This window comes from Xenopus tropicalis, chromosome 1, assembly GCF_000004195.4.
Source record: "Xenopus tropicalis strain Nigerian chromosome 1, UCB_Xtro_10.0, whole genome shotgun sequence".
Classification (NCBI taxonomy): Eukaryota; Metazoa; Chordata; class Amphibia; order Anura; family Pipidae; genus Xenopus; species Xenopus tropicalis.
The window spans coordinates 208361028-208384332 of record NC_030677.2 but is presented as its reverse complement, the minus strand read 5'-3'; the positions used below and the strand labels follow the sequence as shown (position 1 = coordinate 208384332).

The window sequence follows — 23305 nt, the reverse complement described above, 5'->3', positions numbered from 1 at the left end:
TATGGGGGCATGTAATTCTTTACTTTTCCATTGGATACAAATTTTTTGAGATTTATGGAACCTCCTGTGTCCCATTTTTAGCATAGGGGATGAACCCTACAACATGAATTTTTTAGTATGTGTTAGGACGTCTTGGTAACTTTGCACTTGTATTCCCTTATGTGTGTTTTTTTTTTAGCCAGAGGAAGGAACCAACTATGGTCATGGTTGACCAAATGCCAGTTATTAACTGTTCTTTACTCATGACTTTTGTACTAAGGCTTATTTTATTTGGATCTCCATAACTTAAGTCTACTAAAAATCATTTAACCATAAAATAAACCAAATAGGCTTATTCTGCCCCCAATAAGGGGTAATTATATCTTAGTTGGGATCAAGTACAGGTACTGTTTTATTATTACAGAGAAAAGGGAATCATTTAACCATTAAAAAAACCCAATAGGGCTGTTCTGCCCCAATAAGGGGTAATTATATCTTAGTTGGGATCAAGTACAGGTACTGTTTTATTATTACAGAGAAAAGGGAATCATTTAACCATGAAATAAACCCAATAGGGCTGTTCTGCCCCAATAAGGGGTAATTATATCTTAGTTGGGATCAAGTACAGGTACTGTTTTATTATTACAGAGAAAAGGGAATCATTTAACCATGAAATAAACCCAATAGGGCTGTTCTGCCCCCAATAAGGGGTAATTATATCTTAGTTGGGATCAAGTACAGGAACTGTTTTATTATTACAGAGAAAAGGGAATCATTTAACCATTAAATAAACCCAATAGGGCTGTTCTGCCCCCAATAAGGGGTAATTATATCTTAGTTGGGATCAAGTACAGGTACTGTTTTATTATTACAGAGAAAAGGGAATCATTTAACCATTAAATAAACCCAATAGGGCTGTTCTGCCCCCAATAAGGGGTAATTATATCTTAGTTGGGATCAAGTACAGGTACTGTTTTATTATTACAGAGAAAAGGGAATCATTTAACCATGAAATAAACCCAATAGGGCTGTTCTGCCCCAATAAGGGGTAATTATATCTTAGTTGGGATCAAGTACAGGTACTGTTTTATTATTACAGAGAAAAAGGAAATAATTTTTAAAAATTAAAATGATTTGCTTATAATGGAGTCTATGGGAGATGGCCTTTTCGTAATTCTGAACTTTCTGAAAAACGGGTTTCCGGATAAGTGTACCACCTTGACCAGTCCAAGGTCCATCAGCAGATGAAGTGAAGAGAATTGTTCATTCTCTTTGGCTCAATAGGTTCTCTTTGGCTCGATAGGTTAGGAAATGGAGAGAGCTTCACAATGAAGAAAAAATGTTATTGTCCAAGCGTGTTGCTGTTCTCTGCTCAACATTCCCCCAAGCAAACAGGTTTTTATGGTGGTGACAATGCCTGGTAAAGTTCGTTCTATGCCGTACTACTTCAGGATGGTCTTCTTACTCCATTTTTATGTTATGTAGATATAACTGGAGTAGCCATAAGCTGTGTATCTAGATGCAATGAGTTGTCAGTAGAAGTTCTCAGACTCTAGTAGATATAGATATAGGTCCCTAACTGAGATTGACCTTTGTTGTTGCTGAGGAGGGCCACTTTGAACTGATGCCGCCGTGACGGTTTGATGATCTTTGTTATATTTTGCTCATCCATTAATAAACTGTTTTTAACACAGGGACCCAACACGGAGAGAATGGAGGAGGTATGTACAAAGCCTCAGCCCTACCCACTGCATGTGTGGCCCCATCACTGGGTGCTTCTACGGGCTGCCTGCTTCAAGTTCTAAAATGCACTTATACAGCTTACCTTACCGAGTGCCGTGGTTTGGCTTTTTAATGGCGAGATGTCCGTTTGACGGCATGTTCTTACTGGTGCCAGACTTGTTGTGTTTGTTTGCTGTTGCCCAGACATTGGCTTCACTTACACACTCTCCACACACTATTCTCTCGGGGGATATGATAGGTTGTCCTTGCCATATGAGTGTGCGAAGGGATGTTATTATTTGCCAGTGATTTGCTGGCTGCTTAGTTTGTCATTTCTTCTCCCACCCAGACACCCAGCTAGGCATCCTCTGAGGCTCCCTCTATTCTACTTAACCCATTCACCAACCCATTTCTCACTGGAGTCCATCTTTTGTCCTCTCCTACTGGGGTGTTTGCTACAGAAACCTTACTATAGTTTATATAAATACCCCGCTGTGTAGCCCCGGGGGCAGCCATTCCTGCACTGGTACAGCTGGGGTGTTTGCTACAGAAACCCTACTATAGTTTATATAAATACCCCGCTGTGTAGCCCCGGGGGCAGCCATTCCTGCACTGGTACAGCTGGGGTGTTTGCTACAGAAACCCTACTATAGTTTATATAAATACCCCGCTGTGTAGCCCCGGGGGCAGCCGTTCCTGCACTGGTACAGGTGGGGTGTTTGCTACAGAAACCCTACTATAGTTTATATAAATACCCCGCTGTGTAGCCCCGGGGGCAGCCGTTCCTGCACCGGTACAGCTGGGGTGTTTGCTACAGAAACCCTACTATAGTTTATATAAATACCCCGCTGTGTAGCCCCGGGGGCAGCCGTTCCTGCACCGGTACAGCTGGGGTGTTTGCTACAGAAACCCTACTATAGTTTATATAAATACCCCGCTGTGTAGCCCCGGGGGCAGCCATTCCTGCACTGGTACAGGTGGGGTGTTTGCTACAGAAACCCTACTATAGTTTATATAAATACCCCGCTGTGTAGCCCCGGGGGCAGCCATTCCTGCACTGGTACAGCTGGGGTGTTTGCTACAGAAACCCTACTATAGTTTATATAAATACCCCGCTGTGTAGCCCCGGGGGCAGCCATTCAAGCTGGAAAAAAGGAGAAAAGGCACAGGTTACTGGAGGAGTCCCAAGCCGGATTAGGATTACTTTCATAGTTAAATGATTTCCTTTTTCTCTGTAATAATAAAACAGTACCTGTACTTGATCCCAACTAAGATATAATTACCCCTTATTGGGGCAGAACAGCCCTATTGGGTTTATTTCATGGTTAAATGATTCCCTTTTCTCTGTAATAATAAAACAGTACCTGTACTTGATCCCAACTAAGATATAATTACCCCTTATTGGGGCAGAACAGCCCTATTGGGTTTATTTCATGGTTAAATGATTCCCTTTTCTCTGTAATAATAAAACAGTACCTGTACTTGATCCCAACTAAGATATAATTACCCCTTATTGGGGGCAGAACAGCCCTATTGGGTTTATTTAATGGTTAAATGATTCCCTTTTCTCTGTAATAATAAAACAGTACCTGTACTTGATCCCAACTAAGATATAATTACCCCTTATTGGGGGCAGAACAGCCCTATTGGGTTTATTTAATGGTTAAATGATTCCCTTTTCTCTGTAATAATAAAACAGTACACGTACTTGATCCCAACTAAGATATAATTACCCCTTATTGGGGCAGAACAGCCCTATTGGGTTTATTTAATGGTTAAATGATTCCCTTTTCTCTGTAATAATAAAACAGTACACGTACTTGATCCCAACTAAGATATAATTACCCCTTATTGGGGCAGAACAGCCCTATTGGGTTTATTTAATGGTTAAATGATTCCCTTTTCTCTGTAATAATAAAACAGTACCTGTACTTGATCCCAACTAAGATATAATTACCCCTTATTGGGGGCAGAACAATCTTATTGGGTTTAATTACTGTTTAAATATTTTTTAGCAGACTTAAGGTAGGAGATCCGAATTACGGAAACACCCCTTTTCCAGAAAACCCCAGGTCCCAAGCATTCTGGATAACAGGTCCCATACCTGTACATTAATGCCTATTATATCACCGTGATTTATGCCACCCTGCCTTACACATTTATGATTTTTTGCTTATATTTATTTTATTCCCTCCTGCCCTTTTCCCCAACATTTTTTTACAATAAAAGAAAATGTAATTCTATGCCTTGCATTTTACTAGTCTTTTAGTAGAAATATTCTCTTTTTTATTTTAAGTGAATTTACCATCTTTGCCATATCTTTTATGACCACTTTTTTTTTTTTTTTTCAAAACTCATCAGTTAATAGAGCTCCTGCATTGCAATCTGTTTTTCCCATGGGGCTAGCCATATTCTTCATTTCCCACGGTGCCACAGCTCTGATAAACTTCAGTCTCACTTTACTGCTGCGCTGCAAGTTGGAGTGATATCCCCCCCCCCCCCCAGCAGCCGATCAGCAGAACAATAGGAAGGGAGTAAGATAGCAGCTCCCAGTAGGTATCAGAATAGCACTCAATAGTAAGAAATCCAAGTCCGGCTTGGGACTCCTCCAGTTATATGGGAGTAGGAGAAACAATAGGTTAGCTGAAAGCAGTTCTAATGTGTAGCGCTGGCTCCTTCTGAAAGCTCAGACTCAGGCACACTTTACTGCTGCGCTGCAAGTTGGAGTGATATCCCCCCCCCCCTCACCCCCAGCAGCCGATCAGCAGAACAATGGGAAGGGAGCAAGATAGCAGCTCCCAGTAGGTATCAGAATAGCACTCAATAGTAAGAAATCCAAGTCCGGCTTGGGACTCCTCCAGTTACATGGGAGTAGGACAAACAATAGGTTAGCTGAAAGCAGTTCTAATGTGTAGCGCTGGCTGAAACCTCAGACTCAGGCACACTTTACTGCTGCGCTGCAAGTTGGAGTGATATCCCCCCCCCCCCCCCCCCCCAGCAGCCGATCAGCAAAACAATGGGAAGGGAGCAAGATAGCAGCTCCCAGTAGGTATCAGAATAGCACTCAATAGTAAGAAATCCAAGTCCGGCTTGGGACTCCTCCAGTTACATGGAAGTACTGTAATTGTTTAGAGGGAACACCTCTGTTTGTGGGTGCATGGAACTATCTTCCATATGGCCTTCAGGGTTTTTTTGAAGGGCAAAACTTGATGGATTTACATTTCTATTCAAGCTACTTACTGTGTAACTATATGTAATTATATCTTGAACAGAGCCGTACTAAATCTGATTAATCGGCCCATCTGTTCCAAAGCCATCCCATTGTATTCATTGTATGTATTTATTTATGGCAATTTATTTGAGAAAAAGAGAACATCACAATCACTGTAATGATGTTTTAGCTTCTCCGCTCTGTTGGCGCTGCTTTTTTTGGTGCAATTAATTCTTTAAGCGACGCATTAAGACCAACTGAAAGTGCCCTAGAGGGGCAAGACGTCTGGAATTCTTCATTTAATTAGGGTGTAGCATAAAGGCAATCTGATATTATCTTACAAAGGAGGGCAGTAGAGTCTAGAACACAAACATGGAGGGGAAAGAAAGTAAGAAGTGCAGAAGAGCAAATCCTTATTGGACTTTTAGGGGGAAAGCAAAGGGGCGGGACAAGGAAAATCAATGCAGACCCCAATGAGAGAGACTATGAGGTCCAAGGTGGAACCCACTGGTGGAAGTTTCTAGAGAAAGTGTTAATACAAGAACCTTTAAGGTGGTTCACCACTTTGACGATGGGGGGTAGGCTAGTATAGGCATCATGGTCAACATACCTATCTTATTCACTGAATACAATAGAGCAGTGATTTCGGCCCAACCAGTAGCTTGTGAGGAACATGTTGCTTCGAAGCCCTTGGGTGTTGCTCCCAATAGCCTCAGCAGGTGCTTATTTTTAAATTGGAGGCAAGTTCTGGGGGCATAAAGACTATGGGCTCGATTCACTAAAGTGCGATAAAATTTATCGCACGCTTTTTTGCGTTAAATAAGTCGCGATAATTAGCGCGCAATTCACCATAGTATTATCGCGTGCGATAAGTCGCCATTTTCGCATGCGGTATTTCTCGCGCTAGTTTTACCGCATGTGTTCATTTCCGCGCTGAAAAGAATACGATCGCATGATTCACTATAACTTAGGCGCGCTAAATATCGCATTCGGCTATGCGAAAATTAACACCTACTTCAGGCAGGCGGTAATTATAGAAAAGTACAGTAAATGAGCTTTTTGCAATAAAATATGGACTTACAGTGTTATTTATTCAAGTCTGTGTTTCCCCCAGAGTGACGCAGCCGCCAGTTTGCAGGGAAATGGTCATTTTTAATACAGTCATTTTCTGCAAGTATTGGCGTGTATGGCTAACATGGCGTGCGTTCATTTGCGCGACTATTTATATTTGGCTACAAGTGATGAAATGTTTCGCCAGGCATGGATTCGCAGCGAATTTTTGGACGTGCGTTGAATTTTTCCGCAGCGGATTTTTTCATGCGTTTCGCAAAACAATCCACCAATGGCAAAACGCATGAAAAAATTTGCCACGCAAAAATTCACCGCACGTCCAAAAATTTATACGAGCGTCAAAAAATAATAGTCACAGCAACAATTTTTTTGCCCGCACAACATTTTTGCCGTTTCGTGGATCTTTCGAAAGATTTGCTAATTTTTCACTAAAGAAACCAGAACACATTTGCTCATCACTAGTGGCTACTATTTATAAGCATCTACTATTTATATGCTACCATTTAAATGCTACTATTTATATGCTACTATTTATAAGCATCTACTATTTATATGCTACCATTTAAATGCTACTATTTATATGCTACTATTTATATGATACCATTTATATGCTACCATTTATATGCTACCATTTATATGCTACTATTTATATGATACCATTTATATGCTACTATTTATATGATACTATTTATATGATACTATTTATATGATACCATTTATATGATACCATTTATATGCTACTATTTATATGCTTCCATTTATATGTGGCTAATATTTATATACACCATTTTATATGCGGCAAAAATTTTTATACACTATTTCTAAGCTACTATTCATATGCGGCGACTATTCGCGTAATTTAGCGCATGTACCAGCAAATACCGCATTGAAATAGTCTTCGCGAGTTAAATAACGCATGCAATATCGCGCGTAAAATAGCGCAAGTATGCTTATAGTGAATCGTGTGAAAAGTCGCGAAAATTAAGATGCGATAAAATTTTTACCGCACGCTATAAATAGCGCACGTTTTATCGCACTTTAGTGAATCAGGCCCTATGTATATAATTATGGGTTAGAATGTTGCATCAACCTGTTTAACTAGTTGTAGGGATAATGATTGGAAATCTGGACCAGAACACTTGGGAAGATACCAATCAAAAACAGCAGTGCTGCCCTGCTTTATGGCTGAGATTCTAGCTATCTGTATAACAGAGCATTCTGTCACAGTGACAGAGATCCTATCTGATCCCCCCATTGTAAGCAGCAGTTTTGCCCTGCTTTATGGCTGAGATTCTAGCTATCTGTATAACAGAGCATTCTGTCACAGTGGCACAGATCCTATCTGATCCCCCCCATTGTAAGCAGCAGTCCTGCCCTGCTTTATGGCTGAGATTCTAGCTATCTGTATAACAGAGCATTCTGTCACAGTGGCACAGATCCTATCTGATCCCCCCATTGTAAGCAGCAGTCCTGCCCTGCTTTATGGCTGAGATTCTAGCTATCTGTATAACAGAGCATTCTGTCACAGTGGCACAGATCCTATCTGATCCCCCCATTGTAAGCAGCAGTCCTGCCCTGCTTTATGGCTGAGATTCTAGCTATCTGTATAACAGAGCATTCTGTCACAGTGGCACAGATCCTATCTGATCCCCCCCATTGTAAGCAGCAGTCCTGCCCTGCTTTATGGCTGAGATTCTAGCTATCTGTATAACAGTGCATTCTGTCACAGTGGCACAGATCCTATCTGATCCCCCCCATTGTAAGCAGCAGTCCTGCCCTGCTTTATGGCTGAGATTCTAGCTATCTGTATAACAGAGCATTCTGTCACAGTGGCACAGATCCTATCTGATCCCCCCCATTGTAAGCAGCAGTCCTGCCCTGCTTTATGGCTGAGATTCTAGCTATCTGTATAACAGAGTCACAGTAGACATGGATCCTATGTGAAACACACAGTCCTTATTTTAGCGACACTGTATATATGGTATATATATGGTAGAAAAATATCATCTTCTTTCATAAGAGTCAAATAACCTTCCAGTTGATATAAAACACAAATGGGATATTTCTAATCCTTCCCATCCTTTTTGTATTTACAGCTTACCAAGGCTCACCGGCAAGGTCACATGGTTAAAGTTGATTGGCTGGACAGATTAACCTTTCGAGAGATTGAAATGATCAATGAGGTGAGTAGCAAGGCCTCTCCATCATGCAGTGCTGTCCGTGCATACATTATACACGTATGAGACAGGGTTCTATGTTTTTTCCTTACCTTTCTGTTGGCCCTGATCACTTCATTCAGGCTGGAACCGAAGAGTTGGAGTTTCTGAAAGTACATGTAACCCTATCCTCACCGTTTCGGGCACTTTTGACAGTGTTACTCTCCACGTGTGGCGCTTACCTGATGGCACGGGACAAACCTGAATCACTCCGCAGTGGTATTGGGAGAGACTGGGTACCTGGTACTTATTAGCGCAGTGCCTCCACCTAGTGGGATCCGGGAGTGCACCTACGGGTGGCCCCACTAGGAACAATAATAATGCACACACAGTACTTTATAAACGAAATAACTTTTATCTGAAATAAAGGGGAAACTAATACACATAACACTCCTATCAAAGTGGCAATAAGGGCCTTACTAACTAGCTTTGCCAGCGCAAGCTATCTCACTAACTATGTACAGTCCTTTAGCTCAGTCCAAAAGACAAGTTTATATACTTTAAATCTTCAAGCGCTCCTTTATTAGTTTCACTTTAATGATACTCACTCCAGGGATCTCTTTGGGTGATTCACACAGAATCTTCAGGCGAGTCCAGCACTCACAGCCATGCAGTGCGACTACTAGCCCCTTTAGCTACTCAGATGGGATTCCCCTGCAGGTGTTTGTTCCTCCAGTCAGGACTCCTCACAGGATCTCTGTCTCTCCAGTTACAGGGTCTGCCTTCCCTGTACCAGCCTGTTCCAAAGGCCAGCTTCTTTTTGTGCAGCTCCTCTCTCTGAGCCCACGTGCAGCTTCTGGAGCTCTGGGACTTTCTGTCCCCTCCCTCTGGCTTCCTCTCCCAGGCTGCTTTGCAACTTCCGGCAGCCCTGAGCTTGCTGTTCACCTTGTTGCTAGGCAGCAGCTCACAGCACAAAGTCTCAGTGCCAGCTCCCCTACAGGGAACAGCAGCAGGAGGGGGGTAAGTGCAGGGACCCAGCACTACCTCCCTACATACAGAATTCTCCCAGCGTCAGGGACCCCCCTGTTTCCTAGTGGTCCCCATATAGGGAAGGTATATTCATTGCTGGAGGAAGGTTCCATAATGACTAGGAATGCACTAAACCCATGTTTAAAGGGAAACTACACCCCCAGAATGAATATGTAACCAACAGACCGTTTATATTATGTTAAGTGGCCTATTAAACTGGAATATATATATCAGTAAATATTGCTCTTTTACATCCTTTCCCTTGAGCCGCCATTTAGTGATGGGCTGTGTGCTCCCTCAGAGATCAGCTGACAGGAAGTGATGCAGCTCTAACTGTAACAGGAAGTAGTGTGGGAGCAAAAGGCAGAACTCTGCCCATTCATTGGCTGATGGGGCCTAGCATGTATGTGTGCCTTGGCTTGTTTGTGTGCACAGTGACTCCTAAGATCCCAGGGGGTGGGGCTTAGTACTTAAAATGGCAGTTTCCTATTTAGGATTACCCAAAGGCACATACTACTAAAAAAGTATATTTTTATGAAAATGGTATCTGCAAATACTGCAAAAAATATGGCCTTATCCCAAGCCTATTCCTGGATACATTGCATCCCTAATAATAACTGAATAAACAGGCCCTTCCTGTGTGCTTTTACCCAATACCTGCAACAGGGTTATACCACTACTATCCTGGTCTTGTAATGCTTAGCAACCAATCAGCTGTAAGATATGATCTGTGAAGTGCTGTTCAATTGGCCAATAGGAGACAAACTGTTGCCTTTGACGCACAGGTGGTAGTTGGGGAAAACTAAATCCTAAAGCACCGATCTTCCCTGTTGGGCTTTGGTTCTCCTTAAAAGATAAATAATAACTGGATGACCCAGAATTGATTATTTGGCAAGTGTATTATGAATCCGTTCCCAGCGAGCAGCCTACAGATGGCACCGATTGGGAGCAGCGGCTTCCAAATCCCATTTGGTTAATGCAGACTTCAAGGTTTATCTGGAAGGGCCCGTTAACCTCTCACCCCTGTTTATGATATAGAGGCATAAGGAGATGCAGTAGGATCAGTTTCCAGTCCCCGTGGCCCTTCATTTCCAAGAATCTTGCCTTACTGCATCATGGCTTTGCTTCCAAGTAATCTTTCCATCTTAATGACCCCCAAGGGGCCAGGGGGGAGGGTATAGCATTCCTCTTCTAAATCTTCTCATACCAGGAATAATATTTGATATTGGATGTCCGAAAGAAATGGGCTTCCAAACACATGATTTATGTGATATGTGTTTTCCCTCTCTAACAGTCATGTTTGATTATGCTGGTTAGTACTGCTTGCCCATGCTTAGTACTGCTTGCCCATGCTTAGTACTGCTTGCCCATGCTTAGAACCAAGTACTAAGCGCGGGCAGGCAGTGGTAGGCGCGGGCAGGCAGAGGTAGGCGCGGGCAGGCAGCGGTAGGCGCGGGCAGGCAGCGGTAGGCGCGGGCAGGCAGCGGTAGGCGCGGGCAGGCAGAGGTAGGCGCGGGCAGGCAGTGGTAGGCGCGGGCAGGCAGGGGTAGGCTTTGGCAGGCAGGGGTAGGCTTTGGCAGGCAGGGGTAGGCTTTGGCAGGCAGGGGTAGGCTTTGGCAGGCAGAGGTAGGCGCGGGCAGGCAGTGGTAGGCGCGGGCAGGCAGTGGTAGGCGCGGGCAGGCAGAGGTAGGCGCGGGCAGGCAGAGGTAGGCGCGGGCAGGCAGCGGTAGGCGCGGGCAGGCAGCGGTAGGCGCGGGCAGGCAGCGGTAGGCGCGGGCAGGCAGCGGTAGGCGCGGGCAGGCAGCGGTAGGCGCGGGCAGGCTTCAGTTCCCTATCAGGTCAGCCTAGCTTCTGATTGGTTCCTATCCTACAGGGCAGTGTACGGAGTGCCGCCAGCTCCCCAGCTCATCCAGAGAATTCAGCCAGCACGAAGTGGAACAGATGGGCGGGGCTAGTGGGGTTTTGGTGGAATTTCTCAATAAATCAGTCTGAAACACAACTTTTTTAAGCACACTCCTTCTATATCCAGAGGAGTATAATTCCCTGGTACATTCTTAATTTTTATTGGATATGTCTCCTTTAAAAAGGGAGAGCAAAATCATCAGGCAAAATGGGGGAGCTGAAGGCAAAAGGCTAAGTAGGAGGGGTTCCTGGACACTTACTAATTGTCTTTTTGTATTTGCAATTCTTTGATCTTTTGCCTTTTCGTTCTAGAGTGAGAAGCGCAGTTCTAACTTTATGTACCTGATGGTGGAGTTTCCCTGTGTGAAAAGCGATGAGAAGGAGTACGGCATCGTTTACTATGAGAAGGTGGGTGGTTCCCGCTCGCTACATGCACAGAAAATGCAGTGACTAGAAGGAAACAAGCTCCACCCCTTTCCCCCAGAACTCGCACAAGCCCAACCTTTATCTCCATACATCTGAATACATTATATAAAGACAGGAAGTTCATAGAAATATGGCTATAATTTGGGGGGGGGGGGGGGGGGGCATTGACACATCAGCTGGGAACACTGCTCTCATTGGCTGCAAGCTCAGACCTTCCTCTCTCTACAAGCTATTGTTGGAAGTCTATTTAGTCTCCGTTATACCGGCACAGAATCCGTTTGGGTGGGAAAACGAATTCCAGGCTCATTTCTGTGCTCGTCAGACCTTCCTTTTCTGCGAAACGTCTCCCCTCCAATGGCACGTATTATATATATATATATATATATATATATATATATATATATGTGTGTGTGTGTCTGCAAAAAACATACACTCTCTGCATATTCACAGTTTTCTTTTTGTTTTTTGTTTTTTTTTGAGCCACCTTATTGGCTACCCGAAAATTGCTTCCCCCACCAGAGGTGCAGGTAAATAGAGGCCCCTAGTCATGTGCAGGTCGACTCGATCCGCACCCGACCCTAAACCTGCCTGCTCCCAGGCCGAACCCTCCTGACCCGGCTAGTCCCCTCTATTTATACACCCACGCCTGACCTGCCCACTGATGATGTCACAAAAGGGGCGGGTGCGCGCCTATTAATCAGAGAGCTGGAAACCAGCTGTATAAGGTCACGGAAGCTCTTGACCCAAACCAACCACAAATTTTGTGCCGAGGTCGGCTCGAACCCGTCTCATCCGAAGGTAAAACCACTGGTATCCAATGCCACATCGTGCCATAGATGGTGCGGGTCCTTTTTCCAACAGGGGGCTCGTTTACAAACAGCGCAGTGCTCAAAGTATAATGGTTGTTGTTTAGCCACAATGTAGTGTTCCTTTCCAGAACCCAAGCAGAATAGTCGGCACCGACTTAACAGAATCTGCTCCACTTTGCACACGTTAAACTTACATGGACACAAAGAAGTCCCCACTTTGGTAAATTGAAAAGGAGTTGTATCAGCAGTTTTTGCACTCGGGGTGGCATGACTTCCAGAATATGGCGTCTATAATGGCATTCGGCTCTGGTTCATATGATGCCAGTTAGTATGTATGTATGTATGTGTGTATGTGTGTATGTATAACTTTATTTATAAAGTGCCACAAGGGTACGCAGTGCTGTACAATCTTACAATATACACAATTACACACAGGGAGGACAAGTGTTATAATAAATAAATAAAATAAATATAAATACACAGGGAGTAAGTGGCATGGGGTATGAGACACAGTAGGAAGAGGTCCCTGCCCCGTAGAGCTTACAATCTAAGTGGTTGGGTAACATACAGGCACAAACTGGAAGGTAAGAGTGCACCAGGTATGGGCATTTGCCCTTAAGCGCAGGATTAGGCCTACCCTGAATTTACCACCAACACCAGGCTGTGCCAGGATTCCGTAGCGGCAGTTTGTCGGAGCAGGTTGGACAGGAGCTTGGGCACTGGTGGGATGGTGCTAGGAGCACCCTCAGTTTGGGCCATTCTAGCCCTTCGCACTCGTGTTTATAGAACTTTGCAAAAAACTCGACGTCCCCTTTAAACAAACCCTTCCGTCTGTGTGTGTCAGGAAAGCCGGGCACTTTATTGCACAGCTCTCCCACGGCATATCTGGACAAGTAAAAGCCCTTTGATAGAACAGAACACATTGCCAGGGAAAAGGCTGCTTTTTTTTCTCATTTGATACTGTCACGCTAGACAGGAATTCATTTTGCCCAATGCTTCACTTAAGATAGTGGAAGATAAGTGATGATTCCTCTCGTCGGTGCGGATGTGCCTGGAATCCAGAGCAGATTGAGCGCTGCCTTCTGCATAGAGAGCCGTGCCAGCCACTTGGGGGTTTGGGAGAAGCTCAAAGGGTTAAACTTTCCATTCCCTCCTCCCCCTTTGGACAACCTATCAAACTCACATTCACAAACCTCAGTAACCGCACCCTGCCGCCTTTGTCATTGCAATTCCACTTCCCAAATAAAAGGGACCCTTTATTCATCAAGTCTTTCATTCAAAGTAGATGTTCAGCCTTGTTGCTTCAATTATTCTGTACTTTCTTTAATACCCGTGTATCCCTTTGGATTCACTAAAGGGGCAGTAATCAAGTGCAGTTATTTTACTGGCAATTTATTTTGTTGGCTACAAATGAGCTATTGAAAAATAAGTTGTTTTTGTTCTAGGGGTGCACCAAATCCAGGATTTGGTTCTGTATTTGGCAAAGATTCAGCCAAATCCAAGGGGCTCATTCATTCAAGCAAAAATTTTTTTTTGAGAAAAAAATCATTTTTTTTTTCTAATTTATAGAACTTTTCGTAATGACCACGATAATATTGTCAGCATTCCACAACTTTTTTGTGTTTTTCATTAACTTCCCCGAAAAAGTCGTATTTTTCACGACTACGACCATTTCGGAATTCATTCAAGCTTCAGTATGGTGACATTGCTTGGGCCGGGTTGGAGCTGCAGAGTGCCATTGAGCCCTATGGGAGACTTTCCTTGGGCCGGGTTGGAGCTGCAGAGTGCCATTGAGCCCTATGGGAGACTTTCCTTGGGCCGGGTTTGAGCTGCAGAGTGCCATTGAGCCCTATGGGAGACTTTCCTTGGGCCGGGTTGGAGCTGCAGAGTGCCATTGAGCCCTATGGGAGACTTTCCTTGGGCCGGGTTGGAGCTGCAGAGTGCCATTGAGCCCTATGAGAGACTTTCCTTGGGCCGGGTTGGAGCTGCAGAGTGCCATTGAGCCCTATGGGGGACTTTCCTTGGGCCGGGTTGGAGCTGCAGAGTGCCATTGAGCCCTATGGGAGACTTTCCTTGGGCCGGGTTGGAGCTGCAGAGTGCCATTGAGCCCTATGGGAGACTTTCCTTGGGCCGGGTTGGAGCTGCAGAGTGCCATTGAGCCCTATGGGAGGCTTTCCTTGGGCCGGGTTGGAGCTGCAGAGTGCCATTGAGCCCTATGGGAGACTTTCCTTTGGCCGGGTTGGAGCTGCAGAGTGCCATTGAGCCCTATGGGAGGCTTCCAAAATCATGCACAGAAGGTTTCAAAGCCAGAAAGGTTTTTGCGCCGTTTCCGAACGTTCGGATCTAAACATTTTGTGACTTTCGGAACGCAACCACAATATTTTCGTACAACCGAGAAAAGAATTTTCGAACATTAGAAATTATCGTGGTTACTCCTAATTTTTTCTAATCGTGATTTTATACACCCAACATTTGTTCTTTAATGAATGGGCCCCTAAGTGTTTGGCCGAGCCGAATCCTTAAAATCACATGACTTTTCGTTACATGAACACAGAAGTAAAATAAAATTGAAGCGAGATCTTCCATTTAGCCCTTCCGCTTCATAATTTCCAAATACAAATTAGGATTTAGACTCTGGTGTTTGGGGGATTTGGGGTTCAGCCAAACCCAAAAATTATGGATTTGGTGCATTCCTATTTTGTTTTATAGTTCTGCTATAGTTTGGGCTGAAAGCTGCCCTGTGCGTAATGATAGTTGGTTTCCATAAATGTCAATAACAGCCTGCAGTAGTAGGGCATTAGAGTCTCACCCCCTTGCAATACCAGCAAAGCGGTCAGGATCTGATAGGGAAACTCCTGTCTCCCGACTGTGTGGGTGGTCCGCAGGAAAAACTTCAGCTAATCCACCCATGATGTGACGTCACTTCTGGTTTAGTGACATCATTTCCAGAGTCTATTGAGTTTGGTTTGGGAAGGCTGTCAAAGATGCAGAAGTGTGGGTAAGAGGTTCCAGGTGGTATCACTGCTTGGTGGGCTGGGTGGAGCAGGATGTTTCTCTGCTGGAAAGAAAAGGGTCTTTGCGATTCAAAAGAGACCCCTAAAGACCTTTGTGGCAACTGAGAGGTAGGAGTGCCAGGTAGATATCCATTACATTCATCTGATGGTGCACCTGTAACTAAGAGGGCTTAGAAGCATTCTACCCAAATACTACTCTAGTTTGCCTAGACTGTAACTGCTCTAGGCCCTCTAGAATGGGGCAGCCCCACAGTTTGGGAACCACTGCCTTAGGACAAGGTCACGTAGGGCTTTTTTGGGTTCTTTACCACGTTTTGGAGCTTCTTAAAAGTACAGCGTTTAAGAACCCAAACAAGCCCATCCTAGCCTAACGCTGAAATCATTTAATATACCCTAGTTCCTACTCTTGTCAGACAGCATTGGGCTAAGAAATCGTACGGGACTTTTTTGATGCAGCTTTGACCGCCACTGCTGTTAATAAAAATCACCCTTAATAATGCACACAGAGTGTTGGCGATCATATCTCCCCCAAACACTCACATCAGTGGTCTAAACCACCCCATGTGCCATTAGACTAAGTGCCTAAAACAGCCCCCTTGCCCCAAGACCTTGTATACCTGGTGGAACATGAGTTTAGTTCAGTGGACACTCGGCAGGCCCCTGACACTCATGTATTGCATTGTCATTCTCTGGCATTGTGTCAAACTGATCTGCATTCCCCTGCCTATAGCGTTTCTATATGCCATCCATACGGCGGTATAATCCGATTAAAGCTTAGACGCCTGAAAAGCAGAAGCAATTAACATTTGTTGACCTTTATGTACATCAAGCTGAAAACCTTTGAGTTCACCTTTTGAGTTAACTTTTAGTATGATGTAGAGCAGGGGTGGCCAGTACGTCGATCGCGGTCCACCAATCGATCCCCCGTGGATTTCTGGTGGACCGCGACGAAGCCGGGGGATGCAGAAGTGCGGCGTGAATGCCTACGTGTGCTGCGTCTTGGGGGAGGAGTCATTGGTCAATCGCCGATGGGAAAAGTCTGCCCACCCCTGATGTAGAGAGTAATATTCTGAGACAGTTTGCAATTGGTCTTCATTTTTCATTATTCGTGGTTTTTTAATTATTCTACTATTTCTTCAGCAACTCTCCAGTTTTGAATTTTAGCTGATATCTGGTTGCTAGGGTTCAAATAACCATAGCAACCAAGGATTTGCTGATTAGGAGAGGGTCAGAACAGAAAGATAAGCAATAAAAAGTAGCAACTACAATGCAATTGTAGCCTCACAGGGCAATAGTTTTTTGGCTGCCGGGGTCAGTGACCCCCATTTCAAGCTGGAAAGAGTCAAAAATTATAAATAATTAGCGATGCACCAAATCCAGGATTCGGCTTGGAATTCGGCCAAGATTGGGGCTTTTTCAGAAGAATAATTCCTTGCCTCTGGTATGGATTTGTTTCGCTATTCAGCCAATCTTTTATGAAGGATTGGAGGTTTTGGCCGAATCCCAAAATTTTGCATTCGGTGCATCCATGTAAATAATAAAGACCAACCGAAAAGTTGCTTAGAATTGGCCATTCTACAACATACTAAACGTTAAAGCTGAACCACCCCTTTAATTCCACTGCTTTGATGTGCCATCTGATTGCCAGTTTGCTGCTTTGTTGAGCTGAAGTCAAACGAACCCCCCAGAAGTCGGTGCCCTTCGTTGCCTGAGAAGAAAAAGCTCCTCGATATGTGATTTTTCACGACTCCCGAACGTGTCCAGCTTTGACGAATGCAGCTACTTTCTAATGGGCTGCTCTCGGCCCGTTCCCTTTCCTTCTGCAAATAATGTAACATTTGTCTGCCGGGACTTGTCACGCTTTCAATAACTGTAAAAAGATCACCTGTCCAATTTGTCGAGCTGAATTGCAAAAGGCTCCCTCGTCGCCCACCTCTGATGACATATAGTCCGCAGGAAGATTACTTGTCATGCATGAGCTGATAAATCTGCTTCTGGGTTTTGGAACCAAAAGGCTCGTGTTTAATAGAAACCAGCTGCCAGCGCACAGGGCCGAATAGTTTGCTCGCCAAACGAATGGATTAGGTGGGGTGTTTCTGGGACGAGAGGTCCCTTTTCCTTCACCTTCGATTTCCTAGGTCTAATGCATAGTCTTGTTGGGCAGGGAACCAGTGTGGATCAACTTGACAGAGACTAAACAAATGCTTAGTAAATACTAAAAAAAAAAAATCATATAAACCCAGTACTTCAAGTAGGGATGCACCAAACCAAACCTGAATCCATTGTAAAGGATTCGGCCGAATACCGAACTCAATCCGAATCCGAACCCTGCCGAAAAATGACGAATACCAAACCCAATCCTGGATTTGGTGCATCCCTAACTTCAAGTTATATCACTTGGTTTAAACGTCATTTGGGCATTTTATTGCCAATAGATTTGCCGCATTAGTGCAAGCTAGAACACTATATTTCAGCAGAAAGCTTTACCATACCTGAATAAACAGCTCTAGAAGCTCCCTCTGTTTCTTTAAGATAGCAGCTGCCATTTTAGCTTGGTCTAATTTAAGCTTGGTCTAATTTAAGCTTGGTCTAGTAGCTTCCGTGCTGCAGCTCTAGCTGGTAATTCAGATTACACAGCACAGTTGGGAGATGGAGAGAGCCAGTGTCGGACTGGGGTGCCAAGGGCCCACCAGAAAACTTTAGACCTTAGGCCCACTCTTACCTTCTCTGTTCACTCACTTTCTTTTGTCTCTTAATTACTTCTTTTTACATACTATTATCTAACCTTTCCTCCATTTCTTCTGTTCCTTCTCATGTAGAATTGAGTAATGGCCATGGTATAGGCATACAAGGCAAATGGTTGGGTGAGCAGGAGGGCCCACTGACCCCTGGGCCCACTGGGAGTTTTTCTGGTATCCTGGTGGGCCAGTCCGACACTGGAGAGAGCTGAGATGGGAGGAGGAGTGAGTTGAGAAGGGAGGGGGAGAGAGGAGCAAACTGAGTAGACTTGCACTTTGCCCTGAAGGATTTTTCTGAGAGAAGGAAGTCTAACACAGAAGAACATGTGTATGTAAAAGAAAAAAAAAATAACAAATCCTGTGTTTCTTTTGATAGAGGACTCAGAGCAGCATTTCAGTTAGTGCTTATAGCTGTATGGGACATTAAATTTGTATGTTTCAATATGTTCTCATTGGTTTCAGAACTCACACAGACCAGCAATACAGAGCACAAGATATTTTCATTATTGTCGCAACCAATGCTTTCTTTTACCATGTAACGTTGTTGTGCCTGGGGGCAATAGACTATATGGTAAGGGAAAGACCTTGGCCATATAACCTTCTTAGTGTCCCATGTCAGCTGAAACCCCCACATTGGACTTTCTCTTTATTTACAGACTAAGCAGGTGTTTGGGGGACTCACAGTGCCTTTTGGGGTAACATAGGCAAATAAAAGATGTGGTTATACAGTGCCCCCACTGCCTAATGGTAATGCAGGTCTTGGGGGGATGTTAAAGCAAGGAATGATGGGACAAGAATAGAACAGCAGTGGTGGGGCCCATTGAGGAGTTCAAGGGGTGGACATTTAGTATAGAATATCCTATTCCTACCAGCTTTTCAATTGGTCTTCATTATTTATTTGTTATGGTTTTTTAAATTGTTTGCCGCCTTCTTTCAATTCTTTGAAATTTTTGAAAGGGGGTCACTGACCCCGGCAGCCAAAAACCATTGCTCTGTGAGGCTCCAGTTTTATTGTTTTTGTTATTTTTTCTAACTTTCTTTTCTATTCAGCCCCTCTCCTATTCAGCAGTCAAATAACTGCTGAAACTCCAAACTGGAGAGCTGCTGAACTGAAAATGAAATAACTAAAAAAAAAAGACTACAGATAATATAAAATGAAGACCGATTTCACATTTACTTACCCACGAATGTTCCAATGGCGTCCGAATGCGTTTTTTTCGTAATGATCGGTATTTTGCGATTTTTCGCAAAATTTTCGCGACTTTTTCATAGCCATTCCGAATATTTCGCAAAATGTTGCAACTTTTTCGTAGCGCTCCGATTTGCGCGAATTGTCGCAACTTTTTCGCAGCTTTCGCGCCGTGTACGAAAGTTTCGGATTCATTCAAGCTTCAGTATGGTGACTTTTCTTGGGCCGGGTTGGAGCTGCAGAGTGCCATTGAGCCCTATGGGAGGCTTTCCTTGGGCCGGGTTGGAGCTGCAGAGTGCCATTGAGCCCTATGGGAGACTTTCCTTGGGCCGGGTTGGAGCTGCAGAGTGCCATTGAGCCCTATGGGAGACTTTCCTTGGGCCGGGTTGGAGCTGCAGAGTGCCATTGAGCCCTATGGGAGACTTTCCTTGGGCCGGGTTGGAGCTGCAGAGTGCCATTGAGCCCTATGGGAGACTTTCCTTGGGCCGGGTTGGAGCTGCAGAGTGCCATTGAGCCCTATGGGAGACTTTCCTTGGGCCAGGTTGGAGCTGCAGAGTGCCATTGAGCCCTATGGGAGGCGTCAATACGAAAAAAATTGCGACTTTTCACGCAAGTCGTAATGCTTACGAAAAAGTTGCGACTTTTCGCGCAAGTCGTTATGGTTACGAAAAAGTTGCGTCAATTTCCGAAAAATCGTAACGGCGACGAAAAGAATCGCAAAAAATACGAAAAAAATCACATAATGTTCGTTTTCCAATCGGAATTTTTCCAATTTGGATTCGTGGGTAAGTAAATGTGCCCCTAACAGTTAATTTAAAGGCAAACAGCCCCAACCAGCAATGCAAAAAAGGACAAGCCAATAACGCTTCATTTACATTTTTGAAAACCTGCAATGTACGTTGGGAAATTGCGGAGAATTATATTTTCTTTCATTAGGCTGCATTGTTTCTGAGTTTAACTCCTAACCCCATAACACATTAGACATTCTCTATGTTTGCTTGGCAGTCGTAATGGCAAATTCATCATCTCTCTCTAAACACTGTTTTCCTATTGTGGCTCCAGAGCTCCGCTCTTTAGCAGCTCATTATACACAGCTCATTGCAACTAGGGGAGACTTTCAGTTCAACGCTTCCAACTTGCTTTGCGCATAAATATTAAGCCCCAAGTCTCACCGGCAATTCAACATCTTGAATATGGTTCAGCCCAAAGCTCTGGAGATGCTCCACAAACTCACATCTATTTACATGAAGGAGTCTCCAGCCGGAGTGCTTTGCTTTAGTTTAGCTACTGAAGCTCTTGGGTCCGTATTATTTTACTCAATATTCTGTAAACAAGCCGCCTTCCTGAGACGCTCTGCAAATCTGACCTTAAATTGAGCTGAGCTGAGTACAAAGTATCCTCTGGGTAGGTCTAACTAGTGCAGATATTTTTTTTGGTGGGGAGGGATGGTCTCATTTGCTGTTATTTTGCAGTCACAGAGATAGTTATATATTTACATTGTCTTTTAGGCCTGAGATAGATGTTGGTTTCTGTCTGACTTTTAAAATGTCTGTGAAAGAAATAAACTTATATAGAGAATATGTACAAACTATAGGCTAAACCAAGGTCAGTGGGGGGGTGGCTCAGGGGCACTGCCCAGATCTTTCAACTGAGGGAGAGGGAGCGTAAATGTCAAGCATTCAAAGATAAATCTCCAAACCAGCTTTGAAGAAGGAAGTTCTAGAAATATATAAATACATAATGGCCTGATGCATTTCGAACTCTTGCTTGGAAGGCTCACTGAAGATGGTTGGCTCTCCACAAATACGACTTGATTGGTCCCTCAGTGGCGCTTGCATATTGGTAGAGAAGAATATAATCTCCAGCATTGGAAATGCAAAATATGTCAAGCATTCAAAGATATATCTCCAAACCAGCTTTGAAGAAGCAAGTTCAAGAGTTAAATAAATACATCATAGCCTGACGCGTTTCGTGCGCTTGCTTGGAAGGCTCACTGAAGATGGTTGGCTGGTCACAGATGTGACGTAATTGTTCCCTCAGTGACACTTGCGTGTCAGTAGGGAAGGATATAATCTCCAGCGTTGGCACCTGGACATGCAAAAAATGTCAAGCATTTGAAGATATATCTCCGACGCGTTTCGTGCTTTTGCTTGGAAGGGTCACTGAAGATGGTTGGCTGACCACAAATGTGACGTGATTGTTCACTCAGTGACGCTTGCATGTCGGTAGGGAAGGCTATAATCTCCGGCGTTGGTGCCTGGAAATGCAAAAAATGTCAAGCATTCAAAGATATATTGCCAAACCAGCTTGAAGAAGCAAGTTCAAGAAATATATAAATACATAATAGCCTGACGCATTTTGAGCTCTTGCTTGGAAGGGTCACTGAAGATGCTTGGCTGACCACAAATGCAACATGATTGTTCCCTGAGTGACCCTTGCATGTCGGTAGGGAAGGATATAATCTTCAGTCTTGGCGCCTGGAAATGCAAAAACTTGAGTTTATTCCAGAAAAGTCCCACTCCCAGGAGAAGACATTGCACTGATGATAGGAAGGTCAACAAGGCTTTTAGTCAGGGCATAGACAAGAGAGAATATAGGGGCTCCTCCTTGTTAGAAGAAGCTATGTGTCTGCTTACAGGGACGTAGTGACAGCGGGATTTTCTTTTTGTGGGTCTGATCTGTTGCCTTGGGTTAGTTTCATAGAACTTTGTCTGTGATCCATTAATCCTGAGTGTTCTCTGGTATAAAGGCGAGATTGGCCAGAGGTGCCTATTTATTTTCTTTATTATTCATAGATAAATCATATTATCAATGACATGTACCTTTTACAATAAGTGTCACGTGGGTCCTTATGACTGGGTCCAATGCCTGTCCAATATTTCCACATGCTATAAATGTAGGGCATTTAAGGGTTGTAGGACATCTAAGAGATAGTGACACATCCAGGTTTTGCTTGACATTATGTTTACTTTTCTGAAAACTTAAGTTGTGTTTGGGTGGAGTTCCCCTTTAAGCAGATTGGACATAGGACTGGTGTTGGGCAGTCATGAGATGCTGAAAGACAAATGCACACAGTTTCATAGCCTATTGGGGCTTTGCTCTCCTCCAAACCCAATGCCATTGACTGTCACAGCTCAGTAGCTGGGGGCAGTTTAAGACAAAGTGCTATATTTCTGTGTCTTCCCTCTAATGCTTACAGTCTAATAATGTAGGGTGCCTAAAGGGCATAGTAATAGTGGACCTGCGGCTAATATTTGGGGAACATTATAGATCATTATAGCTTCTGTCAGGCCAAGATAAATGACCAAAGGTCCCTCTTGCCCCAAGAGGCCCATATCTTCTTCTAGTTTGAAAGAAACTATGGCAATCCCAGAAATAATCTGCAGTCTGTAGTCACATTATTTTGAGGGTTCTTGTTGGGATTTTGTTGGTTCCAGCTAAATCTAAATCCTGCCAAAAGCTCAGATTCAGGCAAATCCCAAAATGAATTTGGTGCATCCCAACTTTCATCTCCAAACAAAAGCAGTTAATCCTGATCTTTTACCCCATAATTAATGCTATGGATCCAACTTAGCAAAGTTATTCAAGATAGCATTGTGGGATAGAGAGAGAGAGTCTACTCTACTCCATTTAATTCTACAATTACTGACCTTCAAGATGACACATCTACTGTCCATTTTCTTCTGTCTCCTAAACCATCTGTAGATCCACATTTCCCCAAAATCCCATCTCATTTCATTTCATTGCTCTTCATTCCTCTTCCACAGCCGCTTTCTTCCACCGACCTTCCCATCCTTGCTTTTTTTTCTGTTCCCATCTTCCACTTTCCCCCAGAAACGTTTTGTACAAATCAGTAGAAGTTTAAATGTTCCTTTGAAACAGGAATTTTAGATGGAAAGATGGGTCATGTAGTGATGCCCCTGTATTTACAGTGGAGGAAATAATTATTTGACCCCTCACTGATTTTGTAAGTTTGTCCAATGACAAAGAAATGAAAAGTCTCAGAACAGTATCATTTCAATGGTAGGTTTATTTTAACAGTGGCAGATAGCACATCAA

At 43.8% G+C, this 23305-nt stretch overlaps 1 protein-coding gene across 1 annotated transcript in view; it reads left to right on the top strand.

The window, feature by feature from the left end:
* The window catches only part of pik3c3 (phosphatidylinositol 3-kinase catalytic subunit type 3), a 129401-nt gene that overhangs the window by 13635 nt on the left and 92461 nt on the right, over positions 1–23305 (top strand). Inside the window, exons 5-6 of the mRNA XM_031894940.1 lie at positions 8080–8166; positions 11383–11478. Of these exons, the coding sequence (XP_031750800.1) occupies positions 8080–8166; positions 11383–11478 (183 nt within the window). The remainder of the gene's footprint in view (positions 1–8079; positions 8167–11382; positions 11479–23305) is intronic.